This window comes from Corvus brachyrhynchos, unplaced genomic scaffold (genome assembly GCF_000691975.1).
Source record: "Corvus brachyrhynchos isolate BGI_N302 unplaced genomic scaffold, ASM69197v1 scaffold11, whole genome shotgun sequence".
In the NCBI taxonomy this organism is placed as follows: Eukaryota; Metazoa; Chordata; class Aves; order Passeriformes; family Corvidae; genus Corvus; species Corvus brachyrhynchos.
Genome location: NW_008236965.1, coordinates 6463279 through 6480674, shown reverse-complemented (window position 1 = coordinate 6480674; position 17396 = coordinate 6463279). Strand labels below are relative to the sequence as shown.

General features: G+C 41.1%; 1 protein-coding gene across 1 annotated transcript in view; it reads right to left on the bottom strand.

Annotated features, from left to right (window-relative positions):
* Window positions 1–11148: 11148 nt before the first annotated feature.
* Window positions 11149–17396, bottom strand: part of FIGF (c-fos induced growth factor) — a 29650-nt gene continuing 23402 nt past the window's right edge. Inside the window, exons 5-7 of the mRNA XM_008629265.2 lie at window positions 15916–16013; window positions 13339–13534; window positions 11149–11820 (exon numbers count right to left, since the gene is read on the bottom strand). Of these exons, the coding sequence (XP_008627487.1) occupies window positions 11694–11820; window positions 13339–13534; window positions 15916–16013 (421 nt within the window). The 3' untranslated portion in view covers window positions 11149–11693. The remainder of the gene's footprint in view (window positions 11821–13338; window positions 13535–15915; window positions 16014–17396) is intronic.

Sequence of the window (17396 nt, the reverse complement as noted above, 5' to 3'; positions counted from 1 at the left end):
TCCCGGCCCCGCCCCATCCCTCATCCCGGGATCCTGCTCCGTCCCATCCCTCATCCCGGGATCCCGGCCCCGCCCCTTCCCTCATCCCTGGATCTCGCCCCGCCCCATCCTTCATCCCATGATCCTGCGCCGTTCCCGCTCCAGTCCCATCCCTCATAGCGGGATGCCGCCCCGCTCCCGGCCCAGCCCCAGTTCCGCATCCCGGGATCCCGCCTCGATCCCGGCACCAGGCACCGAGGGGACGGCGCTAATGCAGCAGCGATGTCCTTGCTGTGATGGGAAGCCCGTCCCGGACGGTTGTTGTCAATAAAGCGTAGTCCGGAGCTATTCAAAAAAAGTGCCCTGAATGCCGTATGGGGAGGGGATTGCCTCACAATTCCAAAGGCTTTGCTCTGCCCTCAGTGGAGAAGCTCTTCTGGTGTGTTTGGCTCAGTGACAGCTGGAGCTCCCGAAACACTAGACTCTTCTGCTACAAGTGCTGAAAGCTTGCTGTCTCTAAATGAAAATAAATAAAACATGATTTTTACAGACGGTCCAGGAGCTTGAACACTGGGAAAGGAGCTGGGTTGGCATCACTTGGCTATGTATTCCTGGTCTTCTCAAGGAGCATTACCATCAGCCTTTTTTGCAGCTCCAACACTATCCTGACTGCTGCTGGCTGCCAAGAAAGGGTGTTCATGCCTTTCCTATATGTTCCCAAAATTATGTTTGGCAGGTCCTTCTTCTTGCCAAGATTTCTGATACGAATTTTGTCAGATTTGATTCTGTCATCACGCCTATGCAAATGTGTTTATTGTGAGTGACAGTACAAGCTGACCTAGGCTAGAGGGCTGGCTGGATACCTGTCAGACTGAAGCTTGGACAGATGTGGTTTGGAGGCACTGATCCCAAGAAGGACTAAGGAGAAAATCAGGCACTTCATTCTGGGGACTGAAAGATGTGCAAGACCCTACTGTGTTGAGTAAGAAAAGCATTGCTTATTGATTGACTTTTTCTTATGTGTTCAGAAAGGCAGGACCAGGACTGGGAAATCTGATTTCATCATCAGGTGCTTCTCTGGCATGGCAAGAACCTGAATTTCAGGATGGGAAGCTGCGTGTGAGGCCAGAAGAGGGGAAACGTCTCACCAGCAACAGCAGGGTGTGAAACAAGAGTTTGAGAAGCAGGAGTTTGTAAGGATCCTAGTTCTCAGAAGAAACTGTAATCTGAGTGTAAAGCTGTGGCTTTTAATTGCATCTAGGAAAAAGCCACCAAAGTAGTGCCAAGAGAAGGAGCAACACACTTGGAGGTTCCCCACTGCAGCACCCCATGATGTGGGCTCTGGTAAATGATGATGATGACCTCCCTTGCTGTCACACTGTCCTGAAGAATCAAGCTGTCAAGTCACTCCAATTTTAGCTGTCAAGAAAACAATGCCTATGATTTTAACTATTTGGAAAATTATTTTTTTAGATTAGTTCTTCATGTGTGTTCTCTAGAGTCTAAAGTTGTAATTCTTGGTATGCAAGCTTAAAAAATTCAAAGAGAAATCCTAACTGGTGTATGACATAGCAGCCCATTTCTTTACTTTCCCGGCAGTTGGTCATAGGCTCTGGATGTCTTTCTGAAGGAGGTCAGGGATGGTGGCCAAGCCTTCATGCCTTTGGCCCAGCATGTTGGCTTTGGTGGTGTGACATCTGTGTTCTTCATTAAATGTGTCTAGTTGAGCTTAATGTCACACCTGTCAGTGGTCCAGTCAATCCCCCTGTATCAGCAGCCTTCTCCTGTTGCCATGTCCAAGGGACCTTGAATAATTTGTCTACAGAGGAGCCTAGGAAAAACCTCAATGGAAAGGAAAGGAATCTTTGCCACTGCCAAGTTGAAAAAGGTGCTGCTAAATTTTCTCTCCACAGCTGGTTCACATGGATGGGATAACACACACTTTACACTGGCTGTGGTGTTTTGTTGTTTGTTCGTAAAATTGTCACAGATCCTGGTTGCATCCAGAGTCTATCCTGCCCTGATCTGAGGTGAAGCTGATATTGAAGTAACCAACAGCTGAAGAAAGAATCAGATCTTCTTACTTTCTAATTGCCTGCACTCAATATATTCACTCCCTCACTTAAAGCACATACAAGGTCAGAGTGAGACTGTAGGATAAATAGAGTAGAGAGTAAAGATGTAAAACCTGTGACAGCAGAGTAATTGCCACTTCCAAGCCTGGTCCTTTAATGCTCTCTAAAGCATCTCATAAATTGAGTTAATGGAGAGAGAAGAGGGAGGACACTTGAAGAGACTCCTGTGTCTTTGTTCAGGTAGCAGATGCCATCGTGCCTCAAGGAGACCTCTTGAAAATATAGGAAAACTTTCTGCTAAGTACTCTGCACTTTCGTCTCCCACTCAGCCTCCTCTCAGGCTGAATTTGCCACTCTATTCCCCAGCCTGGTGGATGACAGTGCTTTTATTCCATGCCTGTATGGAGCAAAGATTGTCACTCTTTGGTGAAGTGACTTTGCTGTGTGTTATAAGCTGGTGTATTAAATTAATTCATTTATTTACATTTAATAAGCCTAAAGCATGCACATTTATTATTACAAAACAATAGTAATGGACAGCAACAAGCATCAGTTGTTCACAGAGTGCTTCACAACAGAGCTGTGAAGCAGTGCTGTTCTAGAGCCTGATGCCGTGACAAGGGAGCCCTAGTGCTCCTGGAAGAGAAATCTTGGGACATGGAACAGTGGTGTGAGACTGCACAACTGGCTTGCAGTAAAGGACATTTTCTTTTCATGATTCAGGAAAGCAGAAACTGTTGGAAGCCACCAATGAAGAACATCAGTGAAAAATAGTACTGCTGAATGGACAATATTGCCTATAGATGCTGCATAAACTGAGACTGATTAGTGAAACCAAGCAGGAGAGAGCCAGAGACAGCCACTCACCCTGTTTGAAAAATGGCAGTGTTTGCATTTTTTGATCCTGCTGGAATTAAATAGGCTCCAAAACAAGGAGGAAAGTAGTATTTGGAATCATCCTCTGAAGAAAGAGGACAAATTGTCCTTCCATTTAGTTTACTTTCACAGGGTAAGGCTGGAGAGCCTGTCATTTCTAAGATTCTTGCATAGAGGGAGTGAGTGTCCAAGCGTCTACCTCAGCAGCTGGTTTTTGATGCTAGGAAATAGCAACAAGATCTAATAGATTTCTGTAATACCTTAGAAAGGTTGGTTTTGCCTGGTTTCTACTGCATACAGGCAATCTCATTACCTGGCTGCAATACCTCCCATAAAGCAGCCAGGAAAAATCATGGTTTTCTCATTCAAGCACCTGGGTTTTCCTATTCATGGAATCCCACAGAAGCTGGCTGAAATTACATGTTAATGTACTTCTAAACTACAGGTTTCAAGTTGAAGGCTTAACAAACCGCAGTGCAGTCTGTGAAGGAAATTACCATTAAACACAAACTGGAGAAAGGGCTTCTTTTCTTGAAGCCAAATTTCTCTCTTAGATGCCAGAAAACAAGTTGGTTTTCCATTTTACAGACACTTCTCCCTTCCAAGCAGTTTGTAATTCATCTGTGGGAGAGGAATTTGCTAGCAGAAGGGAGAAGTTGATTGGCAAGGCTGAAGGCTGTGCGTGTTAGCTCTCACGTGTTTGTGACCTGTGCCTCTCATGCATGCCCCAAGGTTTCAATCACTTGGTCATCCTCTGCATACTACAATGCTCTTCCATCCCACAGCCCAGAGCATTCCCTTCCCTGACAAATCAGGTCAGTGAAGGTGAAGAAGAGCGTGGGGGCTTGGGAGCAGTCAAAGGGTATATACCAGAAATAGCTTCCAGTCCTCTGGGCTTACGAACAGGTTACATCTCTTAGCAGGACACAGGACAGGGCAGTTGCTCACAGTGCATTGGCCATTACTGAGAATAATCCTCTTTTACACCACCTGTGAGTGAATCATTCACCACTCCCATGCAGGATCCATTCCAGTACCTGAATACTTGATCTCTGGTCTTTTCTGGTCCCTAGCAGGAGCAGTCATGGCAAACAAAGCCTGGATGGTGCCTGTCTTCTACCTTCTCAGCCAAGGCAGTGGTCCAGCTTAAGTACTCCTCAAATGGGGCAGAAAAAATTCCTGGGCACACAGTGCATAGTGGTGTCTGTGGTTATCCTGACATTTTAAGTCTGTCAGAAGAACTGGTTGCTTTTGTACTGGCAGACCTGGGGGACATCTGTCCTGCAGCCAGCATACAATCACTATCAACTCTCTAACAAGCCATCTGACTAATTTGACAGAAATAGAATTTTGCCTGTGTCTGATTTACAAATCAAATAATTTACAGTAACACAGAGATCTGGTGTCAGTTATGAAGCCACAGCATGCTGACCACACTAAACTTGGTTCTGTTTTCTCTTACTGTCTATTTAGTTGCAGATATGTTTCTGTTTTGCAGCTTTGAGACCACATCAAAGTACTTTACCACTCATGTATCAGCTGTGCTAGAAGAGAAGGCCTGTCCTAGAGGTCTTCTGTTTGTATCTTTAAGACTGTACTTGACAAACTCTTTTAAAAACTCCTGGAAATTTATATTGTGGAGTTTGACCTTGTATGATTCTATGAGTCGGCACAAGCTGGAGTGGCAGAACTGTCAGGTGGGTTTCAGCTTTAAAATGCTAACAAAATGGGTTTAACTGAAAGCTGAATAAGTGTGAGGACTTATTGGTGGAGGAGAAGAAAAGGTGCAGTGACAACAGTAGATGGTGCTATTGGAAACTTAAAATGTGTTCGTCCTGGTGGCAATGCAAAATGTCTCGGTGCAAAGCTGAAGAACCTGCACCTGGTATGTTTTATTTCCTACTACTAATGCTCCTACCACACAAATGCTCCAGGACATTGTTAGTACTGTTCTTTGTAGTCATTATACCATATAGAGTAGTACCTGCCTGCATTCTACAGTTTGAATTTAAAGAAAACTGAGTTTCCAATAAAAAGTAAGCTTTTTTTAGTAAAGTTTCCTATACATTGATTGTTTGCATCAAAATTTGAACTGTAAAGAAAGAATAATTAATTTTAGTTATACTTTAAAACCCATTAAATGAGACAAGGGTTTCTTTAAATTGATACTGTCACTGTAGCCTTGAATATCTAGAGGTAAAAACAAGGTCTATGGAGGAAGAAGTAATTTTATTTGATTGTTAGAATTGAGAAGACTCAGAGAGGCATGCAAACTGTTCTTGAGATGTGAAATGGAAGCCACAGATTTCAAGCTTTGTGCAGGCTGGAAAATACTGCTCTGAGGTTAACTTAATTGATGTGGAACAGGGCAAGGTAAAAGGTGATTGTACTCCAGAGGACAGGTGGAGAAGTGTAGGCATTCTTAGTTCTGAAAACTTTTAGGAATGATCTGTGGGTAGATCTAAAATGGGATGCACAGGGAAATGGAGAAACAGGGAGACCAGATGACTTTCAAGGGATTTTCATGATATACCTTCATAACTGAGCTACAGAAAAATATTGATGTTTATTGCAAAGACAATATTGATAAGAAGCATTGCATAGTTCTTTTTGGATGTGTTAAGTTTTTCCTTGTGTTTGATCACTTGTATTGGTGATTTTATTCTGAGGACTGAATCAAAATAACTGCTATGCAACTGTATTTGAATGTTTAAACACAATTCTGAACAGCTAGTCCATAAATAGGGATCAAGATACACTTTCTCAAGAAAAAAGAGCAAGGGAGGCACACGGGTGTGCACAGACAGTGGGATCTGGGGTCAAGGGAAAGTTTTGGATAAATGCCTTGCCAGTGGGTCACCTAGCAGAAACTGATGGGTTAGTCTGGGTATCTTGCATTACCATTTGAGCTGGACCTGTGATCCTAAGCCATATATCAGGGATAGTCTTCATCAATTAAAAATACCACTTAGCATAAAAAAGTGGGGCAAAATACGAAGTGAAATGCTTCCTACTTTGTTACATTATCTTTTTTGTCACTTAACTTGTAATCACACTCCATAACTAGGCATTTTTTGTATAACTACTGTTGTAGTTTTAAGTATATAGCAGATATTTATGCTAATAAATAGCATTATTAGCATACTAATGCAGACGAATTAAATCATTGATTATTCCATTTAATCAATTCCATTGATTAAAAGTACCTTTAGATGTTTAAGAAAGGAAACAGTTCACGCTAAATTATGGATCCTCACCTCAGTGCTCTCAGCCTGGAAGGACGTTTCACATTAAATAGTATTGTAAAGTATGATAAAAGTGGAAACAAAGAAGGGTGTTAATGGCATATAAGTCAAAATGCAGACCAAGCCCTGACACATCATTTTGTGTATTCATTTTGTTTTATTGGCCAACAGAGCACTTTCCTTTTATCTTAATTTAAAACAGGTTTTTTACCCCTGAGTTAAAAGTTTTTAGTGAGTGAGGTTTTTAAGCAACTGCTGTTGTAGGAGTTTGATAAACGAAATGAATGGCAGTACATCACTTGTAACCCCTGCTTGTTTGGTTTTTTTAAATGTAGACTTTAATAAATGAGAACATAGATTTACTTGGCCTGGTATCCACCTTGTAGTTCCAAAAAGAACAATTCACTCCACAACTCCAGAATTAGAAGATGACAACCTCTTTGATATTTTAAAGTTGAAATGCATTTACCAGTTATTTAGAAAATAGAAACAGGCAGCTGAAGGAGTTTCCTCAGATTCAGTTTTGGGTTCTCAAGATTTTCCTTTCCTTTTTTTTACACTACTGTAAAGCAAAATAATTTTAGTAGCAGAAATCCTGACTTACAGTGGTACAAGAAAACAAAAAATAAACCCAACCAGATTCACATTTGTTTTCACTGGAATACAGGAAGGGACCTTACAACTCAGCTGGAGTTGATGCCCAAAGGATACATATAGATTTATATGTTTGCAGTGTATATGTGTATGACAGGATTTATATGTGCTCTGTCAACCCTCCCATGAATAATTCTTGCTATAAGCAATGCCACAGCATATGACCTGTGATGGCTTTTGAAGTAAATGAGAGCAGTACTTTCAAGATGTGCTTGAATTTCTTCCATGTCACCAGCATTTGGTAAGATCACACTTACCTCTGTCCTTCTGGAAGTCGAGCATGGTTTTTGCAAGTAGATAAATATTTCCTGACTCTTTCAATGCAGTGTGCATATTAGCTATTATTGTGATTCATAATCTTCCTTGTCCCTTCCTCCAAAAAAGCACATATAAGTGGAAGCTAGGTACGCATAAAAACTGATGGTTTGAAAAACTTCATGTGTGCTTATTTAGAATTAACAATTATTATTAAAGTACTCTCATTCCTATTATGCATGTAATACAAATATCACATTAAAGACAACCCTCACTATATAAAAATTAAGACAGAGCACAACAGGAATTTTTAGCATTATTATTCTGGCTATGAAATCGGTAAATCATGTCCATATGCCTAAAAAGCAAGTCATGCTGAACACAGTAATAAAAGGCCTTTCAAACTTCAAAGAGAACATTCCACTCTCAATAACCCTCTCTCTAAGAAGGTCCTTTAGTCATAGGTTAAGAGCTAATGACATCAGTCAAAAAGCAGATCTGCTATGAATTTTATATATCTCATTTAATTCTTCTGAATTTTTATATTAAATATCCTAGTTTAAAGTCAATCTGATGTATCAATATGAAAGACAACATAAAGCATTTCTATTTTAAAGTTTGTTGAATATTTTTAAATGAAAAATCCAGAATTTTGCCAACAAAATAACATTGATCTTTTATAAATCCTCACCAAAATCTAATTATCTGCATGTGTTTGCATCTTCACCTAGACCCTCCTTTTAGGTCTGGTCTTCCATATAAAGGATATATGGCTATGTCACAGAGTTAGTGACAACCAAATCTTCTTGGGGCTGTGGCAGTGAAGACCATCACACAGCACTGTCATTCACAGCTCTGTGCTTAAATTCTTGAGCTTTTCCACGTAGTATTTCAGTGATTGTTACAAATACCCATATATGCTCTTGCTTTGGTAATTTTCTAATGACTAGGAGAGTAGGGTGGAAAAGAGCAGCATCCTGTGATACAGAGATTGGCACAAGCCCCTAGGAGCAGATGCTCTGCTGGGGTAGGAATTTATTGTAGAAGAAATACACTGTAAGATGCCTGTAGGTTGCACCAGAGCTGACAATCCTTGAAGCATGAAGAAGTACGTTCATAAGTCTTCTGGAAATTAGGGCTGAGAACCTCTAAGGAGAATTGAAGTTATAAACTAGATAAAACCATGTGTATTGGCTTCTTAGGCCGCTCTTGTTCGTGAATGCCACCACAAGCAGTTTCTTTTTCCATCTTCACAGTAAGCCTAAGAACTGCTCTTAGTCCACAAGATTTTGGGCACATTGCTCCTGCAAAGTAGAAATCCCTCACAGGTAGAAGAACCTGTAGGGGGTTAAATTCAGTGAAAATAACACTGAATTTTACATTGACCTCCAGGTTTGTTTTTGATGATCACACATTCTCTGTTGCTTGAGCATGTTTGTCTCTGTCCTGGTTTCAGCTGGGGTAGAGTTAAGTTTCTTCTTAGTAGCTGGTACAGTGCTTTGTTATTAGTATGAGAATAATACTGCTGTTTTGACTATTGCTAAGTCGTAGTGCTTACTCTAAATCAAGGACTTTTCGATTTCCCATGGTTTGACAGAGAGCAGAGGCACAAGAAGCTGTGAAGAAGCATAGCCAGGATGGCTGAGTCAACGGGTCAAAGGGATATCCCATTCCATAGAATGTCATGCCCAGTATATAAACTGGGGGAGTTAGGGAAGGGGAGTGCTGATCACCACTGGGATGGACTGGGCGTCGGTCAGTGAGTGGTGAGCAATTGTGCTGTACATCATTTATGATTCTTGGGTTTTATTCCTCTGTCTCTCTTTCTTTTCCATTACAACTACTACTAGTAGTAGCATTATTATTACAGTTGTTGTGGTAGCTGTTATATTGTATTTTGTTTCAATTATCAAACTGTTCTTACCTCAACCCATGAGGTTTACCTTTTCTTTCCAAATCTCCCCACTAGGGTGGTGGTAGGGTGCATGAGTCGTGTGGTACTTAGTTACCAGGTGGGGTTAAACCACAACGATACCAAAAAAATATTTGCCTAAGTGGCTAACAAAGTGATCCACAAGATTTAAGAGCAAAATTTTGAGGTTAAAGGTTAAATTCACCCAGAGGCTTAGACTGAAAGAAGCCTATGGATTATAGCACGATCTCATCTCACTCCATCCCACTGGGATCTTCAGTCCTGCATTGCCCGTCCAGGCACAGGTCCGTTTTTCAGTGGAATGGGGAAGTGTGGAAAACCTCAGAGCAGGGTTCACAGTGGTGGTCAGTGATGGTGCCTTTCCACCCTAGGTATCCTAATGGCCATTGTAATCTCCTGGAGGTTAGGTGGTTCATGTTCAAATCCCTCTCTGTCTCTCTGAGAGAAGCTTTGGAACATGGTTTTCAGCCCCTCAGTGACTGCTTTATCTATGAACCTTCTGGGGTTGAAGCAGACTTAATTGTCTCTCAGGTAATAGCAGTTCAGTTTTGAAAAATGAAGTTAATATATTCACTGGTCAGGACAGAAAACCAAGGAAGCCTCTACAGATCAACACTGACAGATCAACACAAATGTAATTAATACAGCATTCCAGTTGCTAAACTCCAGGTTATGCTAGGAAATGTAAACACTTGATTTTTTCCCACAGAATTTAGCTTTACAGATACTTTTGTGTGGTTTTGCATAAAGGTGTATTTTTATTCCATATACCTCTGGTGCTACCAGTTAAATGTCAGGTTTTCCTGTGTAGCTCCCTGGCTTTCTGAGGAGTGTGCTGCTGGTGTAGCTTATTGGCAACACAGCCATTGGGTCAGGGTGCCCCCAGATGAGACAGAAGTGATGGGGCAGTTCATTCCTTTTACGGACCCCTGTGCAGCTCAGGGACCTCCCCACCACACACATATGTTTGAATTTAGAGCCTCTTGGAGGAGCAGGAGACATATAAGGGTGTGCTTGTGCTGCCAGGCTGTTTCACCTGGTGTTACACTTGGATCACCTTCCCCTTGCTGTCCATGCAGAGTTTATGCTGGTGGCACGTGTCCTTGACTCTGGAGGAACACCCACATCAGGCAAGCCCTGTGCAGCCCAGGAGGAAACCCTGCTGCAGGGGCTCCACCCAGTGTGCTCCCATGTCAGACTATGCTGCTCAGTCAGAGGATCCCAGGCCAGTTCACAGAACAGGTAGCACAAACAGCCTGCAGGTTTGTTTGCCCAGACCTAGGTCCCAGGTAGCTTAGGAGGCACTCACAGCACTCAGGATCAAATCCTAAATGCCTTACTGAGACTAAAGGCATGTTAAATTGTTTGGTGCTTCGTTCAGCCATTCAATCAATCTTACCGGATTTGGCTCCAATTTTATTTTAAATCAATCTATTTTTTCTGTATGAATAATAAAAAAAAAATCTTAGTTGCACATCAGAAATCCATTTCCTGTTCCCTGTGTTGTGTCAAACGTTCCATCTCTATACCATTTATTTCATATACTCTATTCCCTTTGTTCACAGTGCAGTGTAGAACTGGAGAATTCAGCAACTGGGAAAAAATCATACAGATGTCAAGAATATCACTTCCAGTTCAGGATTATTGTTCATAATATTTTCTCTGGACTAGCTCACACCAGACTTCAGTGGCTCAGAAAATAATACTGCCCTTATACCTGATCTGGTTAAAGCACTGTTACTCAGGCCTCACACTGGGGAGAGGAATTTCAGTGCAAAGGAGATATTTTCATTGCGTGGTAGGCTAAAAGGAAAACCACCTTCTTAGTGAACAGTGCTTTTCCAAAATGTGCTGAAGAGTTAGCACTAGTGTGCTGTTATCCCCCTAGGAAGATTAATGCACTACACCAGGAACAAATAAATAAATCACACATGCTGTCAGGAAGATGTGGGAAAAAAATGCTTCTTTTTTAATGAAACTATTGGGTCAAGTGACCTTGTTTTGACCTGGGTTTGGGCAGAAGCCAGTCCCTGTGGAACAAATGTAAGAAAACTGTACTTGAAATGGCTTTGGGGTTTTGCTTATTTTCTTTTTGTGGGGCAGAGTTTTAAAATAACAGAAAAAAATCAAATCCACTCCAATAACTGATGTATTTATTTTCCTATATACACTTAAATATGGCACATCTGACAGTAGTTGTACAATAAACACAAAATGATGATCAAAGCCGGACAGTAGATCAAATAACTCAGTGCTGAACCTATTAGAAGCCGAATCCTGTACACTGAATTTCTGAAGAAAGTTTTACCCAGGAGCTGCATTAGCTAAGGATTCAGAGGCTAAGATTATCAAGTCTCAATTTCCGAGCGATTGGCTGGAGACTGGGACTTTATTTCCGATACAGAGCTTCATCTTCCATAACGTAACATGGAACTGGTACTTTCCAATCTTTCTTCCATGCAGTCAGAAATTCATCAGCTGTTGTTACCTCTTAGAGAACAAATACCAATGTCCCAGAGGATTCACTTGCAGTTAGTGATTACTCTAATAAATAAATGCAGACTGGATTAATTCTTCTGCTATTAATGTGGAAGATGTTCATGTTTACTATTGTTTGAAAGTCAGTGACAGCTACTTTGCGAAGCAGTGGATTGTCAAAGAATAGGGGAAGCTCAGTCAAGGAGTTTCTCTGCTTTGGGACCCATGGGAACCTCTCTTCTCCTTTGGACAACGACAATGCCTGGAACACACTGGTTTGGCAGTTGGGCATGTTCTGGGTTGGGATGGACATCTGTCTTCACAACTGTTTGATAAAGGATAAAGAAGGCAAAAGAGAAAAGCATTTTAATATGATAATTCTTCACTATCGTATTCTTCAACTTTTTCATCATTGAACACTGCAATGCTCCCTACACACAGTTTGGGAAAGTGTTGACATCCTACAACACAGGGAGACAAGAATTTGCTGTCTCCCTGACTATTGCCTGACTCCCTGGAAATGCCTGACTATTTTTGTCTACAGCAACATGTCTTGCAGTGGTCCATTTGTCCAGAGTCATGACTTAAGTGATGCTTTCATTTCTTGAGAGCAGTGAAGTCCCAAGGGTCAGCACTGGATAGTGCTGCCCTCAAACTCTGGAAAGTAGCTTATCTCACTTCATGATTCAACTTTTCTCCTCCAGAAATACTACAGATGGAAGTCTGCCACTAAGGTCCGGTGTCCAGATTACAGTAATTTTTAGAAGCCAAATTCATGTAAACAAATGATTACATTCCTCCCCTCCCACCTGTCTGAAACACATAAATAACCAATTCTTTCATGCTCATTTTTAGCTCTACTGGTTGTTTTAGCTATTTTTATACTTGCCAACTATTTTGTGTTTGTCCTTGTTTTCAAAGCTGAACCTGAAGATGTGAAGGTTACTTCTTCCACAGCATCTTCCCTGTGAATGAACCTATGAAGCCACTGAGAGTGGATCCTGTGGGTGACCACTCAGTGAACTGCAGCTCTGCCAAGGTACCCAGGGAAACTGGATGCTGACTATCCTTATATAAACTTTGAGACTAAGCTACTGCATGCTCCTGGGTCTCTACATGGGACCAAGGCTTTCTGAAAAATTAAAAAAAATAACTAATGCATGAAAACAGGTGCTTTAGAGGGCATTTTCTATCTTTGATTTGACACAGAAACCTCAACACTAATAATACAAAAAGATTAGGGAAATTCATGGAGTATAGTAGCCCCAGAACAATTTTTCTGCTTCTCAGTAGAGTCAGAGCTAGTTGAGTGGATTTATATGTGTACAAAATTGCATTAGGTTTAGAAAATTACTAGCTCTGAGGACAAACTGGATAAGGAATGTGCTTTGTGCTCTGTGTGCAAATTTAGGGAGCCTTTGTCCCTAATCATCCATGAGATTGCCTTCAGCTGTCGCAGAGAACAGCTGTCATGGGATGGGTTCTGCTTACCTACAAGTACAAGACTCGATATCTCACTGCAAAAATTAATGTCAGTTGTAGTACAGTTTTAATCATCATTCCCTAAAAGATAAAAAAAAAAAAAAAAAAAAAAAAAGTAGCAAGTATTGACAGCTGAATAGCGGCCTTGTCCAGATTTCTTTAAAATACAAATAAACCTTAAATTCCTTTTATAAGGTAAGTATTATAAATATAATATCCATTATTATTATTATCTCCCTAACTTCAGCAAGGTATTCATCTCAAGTGGACCTCCTAGCCAATTCAGCAGTCGCACCTCTGACATCTAGGCAAGCTAATTCAGGTCTTGCAGTGTAGACAGTGAATGGCAAGGATCACTTACCTGCAGGTTTCAGCATGAAATATCTTGTGTTTTAGAGCACAGCTCTCGTGGCTCTCCCTACACAAATAGCAGCTGCAGTTCTCTTTACTTTGAAAGAAATCTGTGGGACACTTATGTCTACAGATGCATTCACAATTTTCTTCATCAAATTCCATATGTTGTCCACACATAGCCAGCTCAGCAAGAGGAGGGAGTTCTGCAATAGCACATACATATTTTAGCTGTAAAGTTTACATAACTAAATTGAAGAGACTCTTTCTGTTCTCTGTTCATTAGGACTCACACATGTACTTTCTGATAGTTTCTAGACTTCACAATTTCTGTTGTAACTTCCCGTGCAGAAAAGGACCAAGAGGATTGAGCCAATTATTTCACTCTATTCTAATACTGCTGTTTCTTGTGGGTTGACCCAGCACAAAAAATTTTGGGGGATGTATACTGCAAGAGGCTAGTGTTACATTTTGAAATGCACAAATCTTTACTGGACAGCAAGTTTTAAAAAGATAATCTCAAAAAGGATTTAGTCTACACCCATGACAAAAAGGCACATCCATGCAAACTACCACACCCACCACGTGTACTTCACTACACAGTCACTGCAGAAACTTTTAAGGAGTAATGCTATGTCTACTAGGGGGCAAGCTGGCCTAGCACTTCAACAAGGAGCACATTCATATTTGTCAAAGATGGAAGAAAGTACTTTGTTTCAGAAGAAAAGTCAGAACAGCCAAGGGAACTCACTATCTAATATCTTCCCTGAAAATGCACATCTGGAGTACAACATGAAGCTAATCCTCTCAAAAGGGAATACATTTTGTGAAAACTTTATTAAAATGCAAGCAGCACATCCCCAGTGAAAGGTCATGGCATATAAGGTGTCATTGGGAAGGTAATTTCCTGTAGCTTTACAATTAGCTTTTGGATATAACCTATGGAATGTGAAATGTAACCTGCACCTCTGCTATCTGATCCCTGATCTCAGTGGCCAGAAAAGGCTTGCACATTACTTGAAAGAAATTTTAATTATTATTTACTGAAAATACTGCTGAAAAACCAGTATTTCAACAGAATAAAACCTAAGGCCTATTGAAAAGGAAGAGGGAGTCTGCCCAAAATTCTTGGAAGACAAACCCTTTCCTTGGGGTGATGAAGCCTGGCATGTGTGAAGTGGTGTAGAGTGTTTCAATCTCACTTTGTTTCAACCTCAAAGACAGATTTTAAGTTATTTTGTCCCAGCCACTTGCCAAACACAATGTACTTCAGAGAATGATATTTTTTCTGAGGAAGTATTGAGTCTATGTCAACAAAGGCCATAATTCAACAAGCCGCAGATTTCAATGCTCTAAACTGACTTTACAGAAGACTCTGAGTTACGAGGTCTCGGGCTATTCTCAGTCCTTCAGACTCACCCTGAAATACAAATTACTAATCCTTTCTTGAGTGAAAAGTCTAACCTGATGGTCAGAGGATCTTATCCAGAGTGAGAAAAGATCCAACAGAAACCACTATGCAAATTATTTCTTGCTTATTAACATTAGGAGATTGTAATCAGTAGACCAGTTTATGAGGTTATTTAGCTTTATTTTAGTTTGCTAGTCTAGGATTTGCTTGCATGATTGATTTATTGTTGCCTTGGATGGATTATTCTTTTTCTTGCTGAATGTAGCTTAAAGCACAAAGGCAAGGTTTCCTTCTCTGTCTGTGTCCTCTAGTGCTATGATCATGTTATTTTTGACCAATACAATTTCCTGAGAAAAACAATTCTTAAAAACCTTACACATGACTTGGAGAAAATTTAATTTCTCTTAATATTTATTGCTAGTAAGTTTTTTTAGACTTACACAGTTGCCACTCAGAATATTTCCTGCAAATTTCTTTGACAAATTAAAATTTTACAGGAGAAGCAGAGGAAGAAGGCCAGTAACTACTTTTCTACAAATTTTACCCTCTTCCATTTCCTTCCACAGGCCTGAAGAAGTATACATACATACTCCTGAGTATGTAGGGTGTATCAGTTTGAAAGATTCCTAAATAATTTAAGATTATCATTAAAAGTACTCAAATACTTTGAAAGGTTATATAATTTTTTTCACTGACTACAGCTAACATGCAGGACTGGTCTTGTCTATCTTATTCCTTATTAATTCTTTCCTTAAGAACTAAAAAAAAAATAAAATGAGTACTTTCCCCATGCAATGTATTCTAGGGCATTTTCTTTTTCTACAGTTAAAAAATTTCCCTAATGCCCATCATAAAATGTGAAATGCGCACGTGAAATAAGAATTTGTACAGGCTGCCTACTTCACAAAATCTTATAAATACTTTCCTATGTCCTACTCAGGTTGCTAATATAGAGACAATAAAACTTCCAAGCAAAAAAAAATGAGATGGGGAGAAGCACATATATGTGTTTATTTTCAGGTGAGTTTCCACACCACAATCCAAGTCTATCTAGGGATAGTGAATAGAAGCTGTAACTCCCTCAATGAAAAAAAAAAAAAAATGAGAAGACCAGAATGAGACACAAAGAGCTTGGAGATAGTATGCAATAGTGTCTCTTTGTCATTTCATCTTTACCTTCTCGTCTGTTGGAGTGCTGTGTGTCTATAACACATTCACATTTGTCACTATCCCAGATCCATCCATTATGGCAAAACTTGTTGGTAAAGGGGCATCTAGAAGAAAAAGAAGTTGAGATAGGAATTTAAAAAAATAATTAGGGGCATCAGAGTAGTCATTTGGCAAAATGAGCCTGCTGGTGTGCTGGGTCTGCCACCTGTACCACGTGAAGGCCTGGCACCTGTGTGCATTACTGCTGCAAACAGAAAGAATTGGGTCCAGGCGGTTCTGCTGATAGGGAGGAGCTCTCTAGATCCCAGCAACTACAAGAAGCGAGTTCAGCACCTATATCAGATAACAGCCGTAGGAAGCAGCTACAGTTTTGCAGCTTCACTTTTCCGTAAAATAGTTTTACCCCAAGCAGGGTGGTCTTTGTCCTGCAGTATTCATCCCATGTAACTTTATTCAATTTTGCCTTGCTTCCAAAAGGTCCAGCTACAGTTTAAATTTGCCCATGCTCATGGATGCACAGGGGGCTATTTCAGTGTCAGAAGGACAGACTGACTTCCAGGCCCTTTGCTCTGGGAGGGGAACTCACAAACTGAAAAAAGACTGAGGTTCTTCTGTATTTGTCAAGAAAGAGGATTTGGAGTGGCCAGCAGGCTGAGGGAGGGCTGGAGTGGCTTTGCTGAAATGATACCTCTCCCCACCCAGATGTCTGCTGAAGGGCAGTGATGGGGACAAGCCAAATGCAGGGCTTGACAGAGACTTTTGAGCTGCCTTCCAGCGAGTCACCCAAGCTGTTTGAGTTTCTAGAGTGTTTGTTTATGTAGCCTTTTCTCACTGGGAGTACTGTTGCAGTGGCAAAGTCCACTTTACACCCCCACGTTGCTTTGAAAGTGGTCTCTCGGTAAACCTCTGTGCTGGAAAGTTCTCCCTTTACCAAGATTCCACTGGTCAGTGACTCTCTCCATCCCTTCTCCCATTGCCCCCTGTTATGTCACTCACCCTTGCCTCTGCCCCCTAGCCCTCAGATTATTGGCTTCTGATGCTCTGCCCACCCCTGGGACGCTTTGGGATAAAACCGCGCGTGCCTTTCGTTTTTGGTTCTTTGTCCCTGCTTCCTTTGGGTGTGTTGGTTTCATTAAACACCTCGGAATTGCATGCAGAGAGCCCCTCTCGCCTCTCTGTCTCCAGTTGGTGCACAGACTGTGGGTGTGTGAGCGACTGTTCACAACCACCTGGGAAGGTGAGACTGTGTGCACGCGTGGGTGCTGGCAGAGCGCTGCCTAAGCGGTGCATGAGGGACCCTGTGGGAGAAACATGGCATCGATTCACCAAAGCCTCCTTTCATAGAGTACTAGTATTTTATGCCATAGTTTGGAGTGAGATGTGAGGTCACTTTTCTCCAGTTCATGAGCCCAACAGATGCAAACCAAGACTGGGTCAAAAGTGAAAAGCCACGATTCATATTGATTCTGACCTGACGTGCCATAAGG